Source organism: Palaemon carinicauda, chromosome 6 (assembly GCF_036898095.1).
Source record: "Palaemon carinicauda isolate YSFRI2023 chromosome 6, ASM3689809v2, whole genome shotgun sequence".
Taxonomy (NCBI): Eukaryota; Metazoa; Arthropoda; class Malacostraca; order Decapoda; family Palaemonidae; genus Palaemon; species Palaemon carinicauda.
Window position 1 is genome coordinate 67,524,020 of NC_090730.1, and position 13,895 is coordinate 67,537,914.

At 42.8% G+C, this 13,895-nt stretch overlaps 4 protein-coding genes across 4 annotated transcripts; all 4 read right to left on the reverse strand.

Moving 5' to 3' along the window:
• Nucleotides 1–2,742: 2,742 nt before the first annotated feature.
• Nucleotides 2,743–3,639, reverse strand: LOC137643047 (uncharacterized). Its single transcript, XM_068375900.1, has one exon. It carries the CDS (start codon nt 3,637–3,639, stop codon nt 2,743–2,745), a length of 897 nt encoding a protein of 298 aa, XP_068232001.1.
• Nucleotides 3,640–4,440: 801 nt separating this feature from the next.
• LOC137643048 (uncharacterized) lies at nt 4,441–5,669 on the reverse strand. The gene is made up of 2 exons (XM_068375901.1): nt 5,062–5,669; nt 4,441–4,933 (listed from the first exon to the last, which is right to left on the reverse strand). Exons 1-2 carry the CDS (start codon nt 5,667–5,669, stop codon nt 4,441–4,443), a joined length of 1,101 nt encoding a protein of 366 aa, XP_068232002.1.
• A 4,228-nt stretch (nt 5,670–9,897) lies between these two features.
• LOC137643049 (uncharacterized) lies at nt 9,898–10,794 on the reverse strand. Its single transcript, XM_068375902.1, has one exon. The coding sequence runs from the start codon at nt 10,792–10,794 to the stop codon at nt 9,898–9,900; it is 897 nt and encodes a 298-aa protein (XP_068232003.1).
• Nucleotides 10,795–11,595: 801 nt separating this feature from the next.
• On the reverse strand, nt 11,596–12,824 carry LOC137643050 (uncharacterized). The gene is made up of 2 exons (XM_068375903.1): nt 12,217–12,824; nt 11,596–12,088 (listed from the first exon to the last, which is right to left on the reverse strand). Exons 1-2 carry the CDS (start codon nt 12,822–12,824, stop codon nt 11,596–11,598), a joined length of 1,101 nt encoding a protein of 366 aa, XP_068232004.1.
• Between the last annotated feature and the right edge of the window lie 1,071 nt (nt 12,825–13,895).

Below are 13,895 nucleotides of genomic sequence, written 5' to 3' on the forward strand. Positions count from 1 at the left end.
CGCACCTTTTCGGACGATTTGCCAGAAGGAAGGGAAGAAGGCCGTTTGGAAGAACGTTTTGAACCAGATCGGCTTAAAAGACTCTCCAGGTCTTCTTCAAGTCGTTTTTCGTTTATAGCTATCCATTCACCAGTATGGTTTCGGAATTGCAGAATGCTAATTTCCTTGGTCTCATATCTGGACAATTTCTGGTCCTCCTCCAATTCGTCTGAGATGTTATCCATGACACAATTGAAGTTTTCTTCGTACTTATCGAAAGCTTCGTTATATTCTTCTAGACACGTTTTCACCAAGTGCAGGTTGTCAGGATTTGACATGAGGCCTATGAGTTCATTGCGTTTTTTCGTTACGTTGCCAAGTGATGATCTCAATTTATTTTTTAATGTTCGAATATCAACTGTCGTACCCGAGTTTTCGACGGGAGCAATATTCTGAACAGTCTCTTCAGACTCCTCCATCTTGTCTGTAGTTGTTTATAACAGGCAGTAATTCCACTTCTTAAGGCTCACGTATAAGAGTTAGGCCTATTATAGAATTTCAGCGTGAGTCGTTGATGGTAGTTTAACAATTTAATTGAACGATGTTAATGCACTATTCTTCTATTGCTTAACGTGAATGATGGAGAAACACAATTTTGACACGCACATATAGTTCTTTATTAGATCCATGACGTTAACATCGATTTGGTTATATTGTTAGGGGTTTATACATGTAGACTTGACGTATGTAGCGTAACTTGAAGTGATGTGAAGTGACGTGATGTGGTTCAATTACTATGGATAAATGAAAAAGAAATCAACGTATGAATAATATGCTAATGTATACAAAATTATTAAGTTAAATAACTAAGACTGAGAGAACAACAATATGCAAAGCTTAATTAAGTAAATTATGCATGTATAACTGCTAATTACAAAAAGGTCATACACAAAGTCAATATAATTAAGGCTCATCTAAAGGCATACGTTATGTAACATGTAGGTTTACAAATGGGAAAAAATGAATCCATTATTCCAAAACAGTATAATAGGCGTTTACTTACAATTATGTTCCTATAACAAACGGTCCAAATATTCCTCAATAAATACCAACTTTCGTTATATTCGTTATATCCTTTCTGTATGAAATCACTTTTTAAACTGATAAGTTTCCTTATTTGTTTACAGGAAGACACTGTAGATTACTATAAAGTTCACGTGACCTAGAACTGTGCATAAATTAGCTAAAACAACCTAACACCAAGTAAACAATTCATATGGCCGAGCATAGACTCGAACCAGCAAACTACCACACAGCAAACCTTAACATTAACCATCGCGATAACTAGACAACAAACATTATTTACAGTTAATCGTTGGGCATCAACATACTCGACCTCTAAATCGTATGATTTACAAAAAAATATAAGATGCACAACTAATATTTCATTTCATACTACAATACGTGAATAGAACATGAATAAACCAAGCTTAAGGAACGAACATTAAAACGATAAACACCACAAAAATAAAAATGAGTTTGACAAACAGATATGAACTAGAAATATCAATGTCATATAGTGTCTCTGGATAATATCTATAACACTTGATATTCTTTTGGAAGCAAGAGTACGAGCTTGCTCACTGGTCTGTGCAGTTCAGAAGATTGGGTTCGAAGTTTGACGCTTCTCACAACGCCTCTGGAGTCTGGCAGTACCTCTGTTACACGTGCTAGTGGCCAGTGAAGTCTTGGCGTGTTCTCGTCTTTCAGGAGCACGATGTCACCTTCCCGTGTATTTCGTTGTTGTTTGTTCCATTTGGGGCGTTAGGCTGACTATGTACTCCCTTTTCCATCTGCTCCAGAATAAGTGCGACAAATATTGTACTCTACGCCACCTTTTTCTGGAGTACACATATTCTGGTTGCGAAGGTCCTGGTATTAACCTCTTGGGTGACTTCATATGGAGGATTTGACTCGGACTTAGTGGTTCCATGTCGTCAGGATCATCAGAACAGGTCGTGATCGGTCTTGAGTTCACAATATATTCTACCTCGCAGAGTAGCGTGCGGAATGATTCGTCATCGAGGCGAGTCCCATGGTCGAAGAATAGCGCGCGCCAATAGAACTTTCCGAATGGTACGGATCTGACGCTCCCATACGCCGCCCATGTGCGATGCCATAGGTGGGTTGAGTTTCCAGTCGATATTCATGTACAGTAGTTTGTTTTGGATTTTGTTTTGGTTCAGATCTGACCAAGCCTTGTTCAGCTCATTCCGGGTTCCGATGAAGTTGGTTCCGTTGTCGCATCGGATTTCTTGTACCGTACCTCTACGGGCTATGAAGCGTTGCAGGCAGTGAATAAAGGAATCCGTTTCGAGACTGTTAGCAGCTTCCAGATGAATGGAGCGACTGACAAGACAGGTGAATATGACGCCGTAACGTTTGAGCTCCTTGCGGCCCTCTTTTATAATGAACGGCCCGAAAAAGTCTACGCCTGTGGATGTAAATGGTGGAGCTGGCTCGAGACGATCTTGAGGTAAGTCGGACATTTTTTGCTCTTGGCATGGCTTTCTCATTTTTCTGCACGTTATGCATTTATGGAGTTGATGTCTGACAGCAGAGTTGATTGAAACAATCCAAAAGCGTTCTCTAATTGCTGCAATGGTGTGATTTCTACCAGCATGGCCAAGTTTCTCATGAGCATCTCGTACGATTAGAGTGGTGACGTGTGAATGTTGTGGCAGTAGCATAGGATGTTTCACATCAGAGTCCATTGCGGCTTTCGAGAGGCGTCCTCCCACTCGCAGAGTTCCGTTGATGAGCACTGGGTCGAGACGGAATATCGTACCTGTTTTTGGTAGCGAGTGTTCTCTTCTTGTCTTCTTTCGTGGTTGTTTTCTTGAGTTTCTCGACCTCGTTTGCAAAGATGATCTTTTGTATAAAGCAAACGATTGCCTTTTCAGTCTTTTGCATGATCTGTGCGGTCCTTAAATTTATAGTTTGTTCTTTGTTTTGTAAGAAAGCCAAAAATGCTATGAATACTGCTACTGCTCTCTTCAGTCTCTCCCACCTGGAGAAATATGTGATTAAAGCCATAAATGGTGATCCTTCTTCTGATGTAGTTGTAGTAACTAAAGACATTAAGTCTTCTTCTGTAACCTGCGGTTCGCTGCTGGGGTGCATCTTTGCAGGGCATTCTGAAGCCGGCATATTCAAGAAATCCGGACCTTCCAGCCAACGAGTCATGTCTGACGATATCACAGAACTTACTCCACGTGATGCAACGTCTGCTGGGTTCAAATCAGTGCTAACGTACTTCCACTGGTTAGCGTTGCTGAAGTCTCTTATTTGACGGACTCTGTTGGCCACAAATACTGGAAAACGCTTTCTCTCAGCTCTGATGTAATAAAGGACTGTCGTTGAATCTGTGTAATAGCAGATTTCGTTGAGATGGAGATCAAGCTCAAGGGTCATTTTCTGTCCTAAATTTACAGCTACAGCAGCCGCTGTGAGTTCAAGCCGTGGGATAGATGTTGCTTTCAATGGAATAACCCTTGCTTTTCCGATGAGAAATGAAGTTTTCGAACATCCACCCTCGTTTGAGGTTAGGTATGCAACAGCGCCATACCCAGATGTACTGGCATCTGAGAAAACGTGCATCCGAAAAGTCGTATCTTTTGTTTGCTGTGGTAACTTCAGACATCTCGGGATTGTTATCTTCTGAAGGTTCGGGACTTCAATAATCCATTGTTTGAAACGTCGCTGGTGATCATCAGGCACTTCGTCATCCCAGGCGAGATTGGTTTCTTTGCGGAGGTCTTGCAGTATTTGCTTTGCCAGCAGCACAAATGGAGCAGCGAAACCAAGGGGGTCATAGATGGATGATACTATGGAGAGTATGCCTCTTCTTGTCAGCGGTTTGTCTGGCAACAACACTGAGAAGCCAAATGTGTCCGTTTCGACGACCCAAAGTATTCCGAGGGCGTGCTCGGTAGGCAGTGGGTCATAATTGATGTCTCTTGTCTTTAACTCTTTTGATCGATCGTCAGCTGGGATGGTGTTTAGGACAGAGACGTCATTACTAGTAAATTTACAGTCTGAATCCACAGCCCCGGCAGGCGGCAGTCAGTTCAGCAATCCGAGAACTGGCTTCGGTGGCACTGGGTACAGACTTTAGACAGTCATTGACGTAGAAGTTCCGCTTAATTGTATGGGCGACTTCTGAACTTAAGTTGCTTCCTTCATCTGCGACACGTCTAAGTGTGTAGTTGGCGATACTTGGTGAGCTCACTGTGCTGAACAGGTGTACCTTCATCCAGTACTCTTCGAATTATTTTGATATGTCACCGTTTGGCCACCAGAGGAATCTGAGATGGTTGTATTGGTGTTTGGGTACTTTCACTTGGTAGAACATAGACTCCACGTCACAAGTGAAGGCTACCTGGTGTTCTCTGAATCTGGTTAGAACCCTATCAGAGAATTGGTGAGATCAGGCCCTTGCAGCAACTGATCGTTTAAGGATATTCCATTGAATTTTGCACTACAGTCAAACACCACTCTAATTTTATCTGGTTTTCTTTGACTGTACACTCCATGATGGGGCAGGTACCACACATGTCCAGATTTGGCTGTGAGCAGGGAGTCTGGGATACGTTCAGCATAGTCATTCTGGAGTATTTTGTCAATGAAGTTGACGTAGTCGGAGTGGTACTTGGGATCCTTTTGCATTTTCTTCTTTTGATAGAGTGCTCGTTTGATTGCAAGGATCTTATTATTTGGCACCATTAAGTTCTGATTCCTGAAAGGGAGAGGGATCTCAAAGTGACCGTCTTTAAACACGACATTGCTTTCGGCCTTCTTCATGAATGTAGTGTCCTCTGGAGACAATCCTTTCTCTCCAGGATACCTTGCTACCCGGCTATCAATAAAGTCACTTTCCAGAATATTCAGTATTCTGTTTGGGGAGAGAATTTCAGTAGCCTGCTCAATGTCCTCGGTCACAATGCGATTACTGTTTACTCGATGTGTAGACGTTACGCTGTTGTCTTCTACCGGGGAGTTGATGTCCATCCGTGACAATACTGCAGAGCGAATGGGCCTTTGCCGTCTGTTGATATGATTTTCAGAGGCTCCATTGCTAGTGGGCAATTACTGCCAATCAGTAGACCGATGTCTATTTCTGGCATTACTTCAGGAATCGATTTTGCCACGTCGTGAAGATATGGCCAGCGTTGTAACAGTTCTGAACGGGGTATTTGATCATGGCTCACTGGAATTTCTTGTCTGGAATAAGTTTTTAGAAGCAGTATACCATTCTGGCCGTTTATATCACTGACGACGAGATCCTGGACAAGGTAGCTTTTGACTATGCTTTCCCCATGCATAGTTTTCAGACCCAGATTTGTTTGAACACCGGAAGCTTGCAAGTCATCTTTCAGTTCTTCTGATAGGAAGCACCCTGTGCTTCCTGGGTCATAGAGGGCGTAGGTGAGAACTTCTCGGTTGGTTCCCCTCTGCTTTATACGAACAGGTATTATTGCTTGAAGAACCATTGAGGAATCATGAGAAATAACGTTGCTGGTAGCAGTATCTGGAGGTTTTTGGCTGGATTCCTCTGTACGGTTTTGAGAATATGAAGATCTGTCAGAGTAGTCTGACCTCCAAGGTAGTTTGAAGCCATCTATATGCATGGCCGTAGGATGACCTTTGCCACATTTGTGACATTTTCGCTTGTTCGTGCACCCCTTCGATGTATGATTCAGACCATAGCAACTGAAGCATCTACGCTGCTCTATAATAAACTTTCTTTTCTCTTCGAGAGATTTCTGCCTGAAACCTGCACAGTTATCCAGATCATGATTTTTGCTGCAGTAAAAACAGGAGGGCGACCTAAAACCACGAGTTCTACTTTGGCTCTCACGATTAACTTGCATAGCAAATGCAGATTATGTTGATTTCCCTTTTGATGGTTTACTAGAATTCAGTTCTCTATGCATTGCTTCTTTGCCGAACACTGGGTCATTGACACACTCTGCTGCGTTAATAACAAACTGGACAATGTCACCAAAGCACGAAGACCTGTTCTCGAGGAGTCTGCGGTTTGTGGCTTTTTCGCGCCATTTATTCTGGAGATAACTTGGCAATTTCTGGACTACCACCTGCAGGTTCGGTGCATGATCAAGAACAGCCAGGTGAGTAAGTGTTTGCATGGCGCTGAAGCATTGTAGCAAGTAATGCGAATATCTTTTCAGAAATTTCCCTTCGTCTGGTTTTATCGGCTTCCATTCGTTTAGTTGTTTCAAGTATGCCAGGGATACTTTATAAGGATCACCATACTCTTGTTGTAGCAACTGTCTTGCCCGACTATATCCTTGGTCTGCCTGCATGTATATACAGCTGCTGATGAGGTCCTTAGGTTCACCGTCGGTATGCTGTAGAAGGTAGTAAAGTCTGTCACTGCTACTGGCTGTTCTAGAGGAGATCCTGGTGTCGAACGCCAGTATGAAGTCACTGTATTCCAGAAGATCACCGGTAAACTTGGGAACTTGCGGTGCAGGCAAAGCTAGAGCTGTGGCGATACCACTAATCTGCTGCTATATGGTGTTAACTGGAGGTGAATTAGGCAGTGCATAGGGTGCACCAAAGTTACTGTTCACAGGTGTATTTACAGGCGGATACGTATACTGTTCTAGATTTGGAAACGTTGATGACTTGGCATTCGAAGCGTTGACCGGAGTTGCAAGAGTGTTAGTAACAGTCTCTGAAGAATTTCTGGGAACAAATTCTTGTGCAGTGCTGGGATTTAGACTGGGTAAGCTGGCACTATTTTCCTGGGTGACAGGGAGTATAACCTGGTTAGCCATATTGCCACCGATAGCCGTGTTAGCACCTTCACTCGCACAAATTCCAGGGGCAGCTACACTAGGTCCAGCAACCATGACATTCACGTCCTGATGGTTGGCTCGTTGCACAATAATGCTGGTATTTGTATCATTGTCTTTGTTACCAACATTGTCATCGCCAATGTCATTTTCGGTTTCTGCAAAAACACGTGCTTTTGCTCGAGTCTTGGCTATTTCGATATCTAATAGAATCACTTCTGTCTTTGCCTCCTGTTCCTTTTTCTTTGTCACAAGTTCTTTTTCGGCAAACAACTCGGCGAGGCGTGCTTTGGCTCGCACCTTTTCGGACGATTTGCCAGAAGGAAGGGAAGAAGGCCGTTTGGAAGAACGTTTTGAACCAGATCGGCTTAAAAGACTCTCCAGGTCTTCTTCAAGTCGTTTTTCGTTTATAGCTATCCATTCACCAGTATGGTTTCGGAATTGCAGAATGCTAATTTCCTTGGTCTCATATCTGGACAATTTCTGGTCCTCCTCCAATTCGTCTGAGATGTTATCCATGACACAATTGAAGTTTTCTTCGTACTTATCGAAAGCTTCGTTATATTCTTCTAGACACGTTTTCACCAAGTGCAGGTTGTCAGGATTTGACATGAGGCCTATGAGTTCATTGCGTTTTTTCGTTACGTTGCCAAGTGATGATCTCAATTTATTTTTTAATGTTCGAATATCAACTGTCGTACCCGAGTTTTCGACGGGAGCAATATTCTGAACAGTCTCTTCAGACTCCTCCATCTTGTCTGTAGTTGTTTATAACAGGCAGTAATTCCACTTCTTAAGGCTCACGTATAAGAGTTAGGCCTATTATAGAATTTCAGCGTGAGTCGTTGATGGTAGTTTAACAATTTAATTGAACGATGTTAATGCACTATTCTTCTATTGCTTAACGTGAATGATGGAGAAACACAATTTTGACACGCACATATAGTTCTTTATTAGATCCATGACGTTAACATCGATTTGGTTATATTGTTAGGGGTTTATACATGTAGACTTGACGTATGTAGCGTAACTTGAAGTGATGTGAAGTGACGTGATGTGGTTCAATTACTATGGATAAATGAAAAAGAAATCAACGTATGAATAATATGCTAATGTATACAAAATTATTAAGTTAAATAACTAAGACTGAGAGAACAACAATATGCAAAGCTTAATTAAGTAAATTATGCATGTATAACTGCTAATTACAAAAAGGTCATACACAAAGTCAATATAATTAAGGCTCATCTAAAGGCATACGTTATGTAACATGTAGGTTTACAAATGGGAAAAAATGAATCCATTATTCCAAAACAGTATAATAGGCGTTTACTTACAATTATGTTCCTATAACAAACGGTCCAAATATTCCTCAATAAATACCAACTTTCGTTATATTCGTTATATCCTTTCTGTATGAAATCACTTTTTAAACTGATAAGTTTCCTTATTTGTTTACAGGAAGACACTGTAGATTACTATAAAGTTCACGTGACCTAGAACTGTGCATAAATTAGCTAAAACAACCTAACACCAAGTAAACAATTCATATGGCCGAGCATAGACTCGAACCAGCAAACTACCACACAGCAAACCTTAACATTAACCATCGCGATAACTAGACAACAAACATTATTTACAGTTAATCGTTGGGCATCAACATACTCGACCTCTAAATCGTATGATTTACAAAAAAATATAAGATGCACAACTAATATTTCATTTCATACTACAATACGTGAATAGAACATGAATAAACCAAGCTTAAGGAACGAACATTAAAACGATAAACACCACAAAAATAAAAATGAGTTTGACAAACAGATATGAACTAGAAATATCAATGTCATATAGTGTCTCTGGATAATATCTATAACACTTGATATTCTTTTGGAAGCAAGAGTACGAGCTTGCTCACTGGTCTGTGCAGTTCAGAAGATTGGGTTCGAAGTTTGACGCTTCTCACAACGCCTCTGGAGTCTGGCAGTACCTCTGTTACACGTGCTAGTGGCCAGTGAAGTCTTGGCGTGTTCTCGTCTTTCAGGAGCACGATGTCACCTTCCCGTGTATTTCGTTGTTGTTTGTTCCATTTGGGGCGTTAGGCTGACTATGTACTCCCTTTTCCATCTGCTCCAGAATAAGTGCGACAAATATTGTACTCTACGCCACCTTTTTCTGGAGTACACATATTCTGGTTGCGAAGGTCCTGGTATTAACCTCTTGGGTGACTTCATATGGAGGATTTGACTCGGACTTAGTGGTTCCATGTCGTCAGGATCATCAGAACAGGTCGTGATCGGTCTTGAGTTCACAATATATTCTACCTCGCAGAGTAGCGTGCGGAATGATTCGTCATCGAGGCGAGTCCCATGGTCGAAGAATAGCGCGCGCCAATAGAACTTTCCGAATGGTACGGATCTGACGCTCCCATACGCCGCCCATGTGCGATGCCATAGGTGGGTTGAGTTTCCAGTCGATATTCATGTACAGTAGTTTGTTTTGGATTTTGTTTTGGTTCAGATCTGACCAAGCCTTGTTCAGCTCATTCCGGGTTCCGATGAAGTTGGTTCCGTTGTCGCATCGGATTTCTTGTACCGTACCTCTACGGGCTATGAAGCGTTGCAGGCAGTGAATAAAGGAATCCGTTTCGAGACTGTTAGCAGCTTCCAGATGAATGGAGCGACTGACAAGACAGGTGAATATGACGCCGTAACGTTTGAGCTCCTTGCGGCCCTCTTTTATAATGAACGGCCCGAAAAAGTCTACGCCTGTGGATGTAAATGGTGGAGCTGGCTCGAGACGATCTTGAGGTAAGTCGGACATTTTTTGCTCTTGGCATGGCTTTCTCATTTTTCTGCACGTTATGCATTTATGGAGTTGATGTCTGACAGCAGAGTTGATTGAAACAATCCAAAAGCGTTCTCTAATTGCTGCAATGGTGTGATTTCTACCAGCATGGCCAAGTTTCTCATGAGCATCTCGTACGATTAGAGTGGTGACGTGTGAATGTTGTGGCAGTAGCATAGGATGTTTCACATCAGAGTCCATTGCGGCTTTCGAGAGGCGTCCTCCCACTCGCAGAGTTCCGTTGATGAGCACTGGGTCGAGACGGAATATCGTACCTGTTTTTGGTAGCGAGTGTTCTCTTCTTGTCTTCTTTCGTGGTTGTTTTCTTGAGTTTCTCGACCTCGTTTGCAAAGATGATCTTTTGTATAAAGCAAACGATTGCCTTTTCAGTCTTTTGCATGATCTGTGCGGTCCTTAAATTTATAGTTTGTTCTTTGTTTTGTAAGAAAGCCAAAAATGCTATGAATACTGCTACTGCTCTCTTCAGTCTCTCCCACCTGGAGAAATATGTGATTAAAGCCATAAATGGTGATCCTTCTTCTGATGTAGTTGTAGTAACTAAAGACATTAAGTCTTCTTCTGTAACCTGCGGTTCGCTGCTGGGGTGCATCTTTGCAGGGCATTCTGAAGCCGGCATATTCAAGAAATCCGGACCTTCCAGCCAACGAGTCATGTCTGACGATATCACAGAACTTACTCCACGTGATGCAACGTCTGCTGGGTTCAAATCAGTGCTAACGTACTTCCACTGGTTAGCGTTGCTGAAGTCTCTTATTTGACGGACTCTGTTGGCCACAAATACTGGAAAACGCTTTCTCTCAGCTCTGATGTAATAAAGGACTGTCGTTGAATCTGTGTAATAGCAGATTTCGTTGAGATGGAGATCAAGCTCAAGGGTCATTTTCTGTCCTAAATTTACAGCTACAGCAGCCGCTGTGAGTTCAAGCCGTGGGATAGATGTTGCTTTCAATGGAATAACCCTTGCTTTTCCGATGAGAAATGAAGTTTTCGAACATCCACCCTCGTTTGAGGTTAGGTATGCAACAGCGCCATACCCAGATGTACTGGCATCTGAGAAAACGTGCATCCGAAAAGTCGTATCTTTTGTTTGCTGTGGTAACTTCAGACATCTCGGGATTGTTATCTTCTGAAGGTTCGGGACTTCAATAATCCATTGTTTGAAACGTCGCTGGTGATCATCAGGCACTTCGTCATCCCAGGCGAGATTGGTTTCTTTGCGGAGGTCTTGCAGTATTTGCTTTGCCAGCAGCACAAATGGAGCAGCGAAACCAAGGGGGTCATAGATGGATGATACTATGGAGAGTATGCCTCTTCTTGTCAGCGGTTTGTCTGGCAACAACACTGAGAAGCCAAATGTGTCCGTTTCGACGACCCAAAGTATTCCGAGGGCGTGCTCGGTAGGCAGTGGGTCATAATTGATGTCTCTTGTCTTTAACTCTTTTGATCGATCGTCAGCTGGGATGGTGTTTAGGACAGAGACGTCATTACTAGTAAATTTACAGTCTGAATCCACAGCCCCGGCAGGCGGCAGTCAGTTCAGCAATCCGAGAACTGGCTTCGGTGGCACTGGGTACAGACTTTAGACAGTCATTGACGTAGAAGTTCCGCTTAATTGTATGGGCGACTTCTGAACTTAAGTTGCTTCCTTCATCTGCGACACGTCTAAGTGTGTAGTTGGCGATACTTGGTGAGCTCACTGTGCTGAACAGGTGTACCTTCATCCAGTACTCTTCGAATTATTTTGATATGTCACCGTTTGGCCACCAGAGGAATCTGAGATGGTTGTATTGGTGTTTGGGTACTTTCACTTGGTAGAACATAGACTCCACGTCACAAGTGAAGGCTACCTGGTGTTCTCTGAATCTGGTTAGAACCCTATCAGAGAATTGGTGAGATCAGGCCCTTGCAGCAACTGATCGTTTAAGGATATTCCATTGAATTTTGCACTACAGTCAAACACCACTCTAATTTTATCTGGTTTTCTTTGACTGTACACTCCATGATGGGGCAGGTACCACACATGTCCAGATTTGGCTGTGAGCAGGGAGTCTGGGATACGTTCAGCATAGTCATTCTGGAGTATTTTGTCAATGAAGTTGACGTAGTCGGAGTGGTACTTGGGATCCTTTTGCATTTTCTTCTTTTGATAGAGTGCTCGTTTGATTGCAAGGATCTTATTATTTGGCACCATTAAGTTCTGATTCCTGAAAGGGAGAGGGATCTCAAAGTGACCGTCTTTAAACACGACATTGCTTTCGGCCTTCTTCATGAATGTAGTGTCCTCTGGAGACAATCCTTTCTCTCCAGGATACCTTGCTACCCGGCTATCAATAAAGTCACTTTCCAGAATATTCAGTATTCTGTTTGGGGAGAGAATTTCAGTAGCCTGCTCAATGTCCTCGGTCACAATGCGATTACTGTTTACTCGATGTGTAGACGTTACGCTGTTGTCTTCTACCGGGGAGTTGATGTCCATCCGTGACAATACTGCAGAGCGAATGGGCCTTTGCCGTCTGTTGATATGATTTTCAGAGGCTCCATTGCTAGTGGGCAATTACTGCCAATCAGTAGACCGATGTCTATTTCTGGCATTACTTCAGGAATCGATTTTGCCACGTCGTGAAGATATGGCCAGCGTTGTAACAGTTCTGAACGGGGTATTTGATCATGGCTCACTGGAATTTCTTGTCTGGAATAAGTTTTTAGAAGCAGTATACCATTCTGGCCGTTTATATCACTGACGACGAGATCCTGGACAAGGTAGCTTTTGACTATGCTTTCCCCATGCATAGTTTTCAGACCCAGATTTGTTTGAACACCGGAAGCTTGCAAGTCATCTTTCAGTTCTTCTGATAGGAAGCACCCTGTGCTTCCTGGGTCATAGAGGGCGTAGGTGAGAACTTCTCGGTTGGTTCCCCTCTGCTTTATACGAACAGGTATTATTGCTTGAAGAACCATTGAGGAATCATGAGAAATAACGTTGCTGGTAGCAGTATCTGGAGGTTTTTGGCTGGATTCCTCTGTACGGTTTTGAGAATATGAAGATCTGTCAGAGTAGTCTGACCTCCAAGGTAGTTTGAAGCCATCTATATGCATGGCCGTAGGATGACCTTTGCCACATTTGTGACATTTTCGCTTGTTCGTGCACCCCTTCGATGTATGATTCAGACCATAGCAACTGAAGCATCTACGCTGCTCTATAATAAACTTTCTTTTCTCTTCGAGAGATTTCTGCCTGAAACCTGCACAGTTATCCAGATCATGATTTTTGCTGCAGTAAAAACAGGAGGGCGACCTAAAACCACGAGTTCTACTTTGGCTCTCACGATTAACTTGCATAGCAAATGCAGATTATGTTGATTTCCCTTTTGATGGTTTACTAGAATTCAGTTCTCTATGCATTGCTTCTTTGCCGAACACTGGGTCATTGACACACTCTGCTGCGTTAATAACAAACTGGACAATGTCACCAAAGCACGAAGACCTGTTCTCGAGGAGTCTGCGGTTTGTGGCTTTTTCGCGCCATTTATTCTGGAGATAACTTGGCAATTTCTGGACTACCACCTGCAGGTTCGGTGCATGATCAAGAACAGCCAGGTGAGTAAGTGTTTGCATGGCGCTGAAGCATTGTAGCAAGTAATGCGAATATCTTTTCAGAAATTTCCCTTCGTCTGGTTTTATCGGCTTCCACTCGTTTAGTTGTTTCAAGTATGCCAGGGATACTTTATAAGGATCACCATACTCTTGTTGTAGCAACTGTCTTGCCCGACTATATCCTTGGTCTGCCTGCATGTATATACAGCTGCTGATGAGGTCCTTAGGTTCACCGTCGGTATGCTGTAGAAGGTAGTAAAGTCTGTCACTGCTACTGGCTGTTCTAGAGGAGATCCTGGTGTCGAACGCCAGTATGAAGTCACTGTATTCCAGAAGATCACCGGTAAACTTGGGAACTTGCGGTGCAGGCAAAGCTAGAGCTGTGGCGATACCACTAATCTGCTGCTATATGGTGTTAACTGGAGGTGAATTAGGCAGTGCATAGGGTGCACCAAAGTTACTGTTCACAGGTGTATTTACAGGCGGATACGTATACTGTTCTAGATTTGGAAACGTTGATGACTTGGCATTCGAAGCGTTGACCGGAGTTGCAAGAGTGTTAGTAACAGTCTC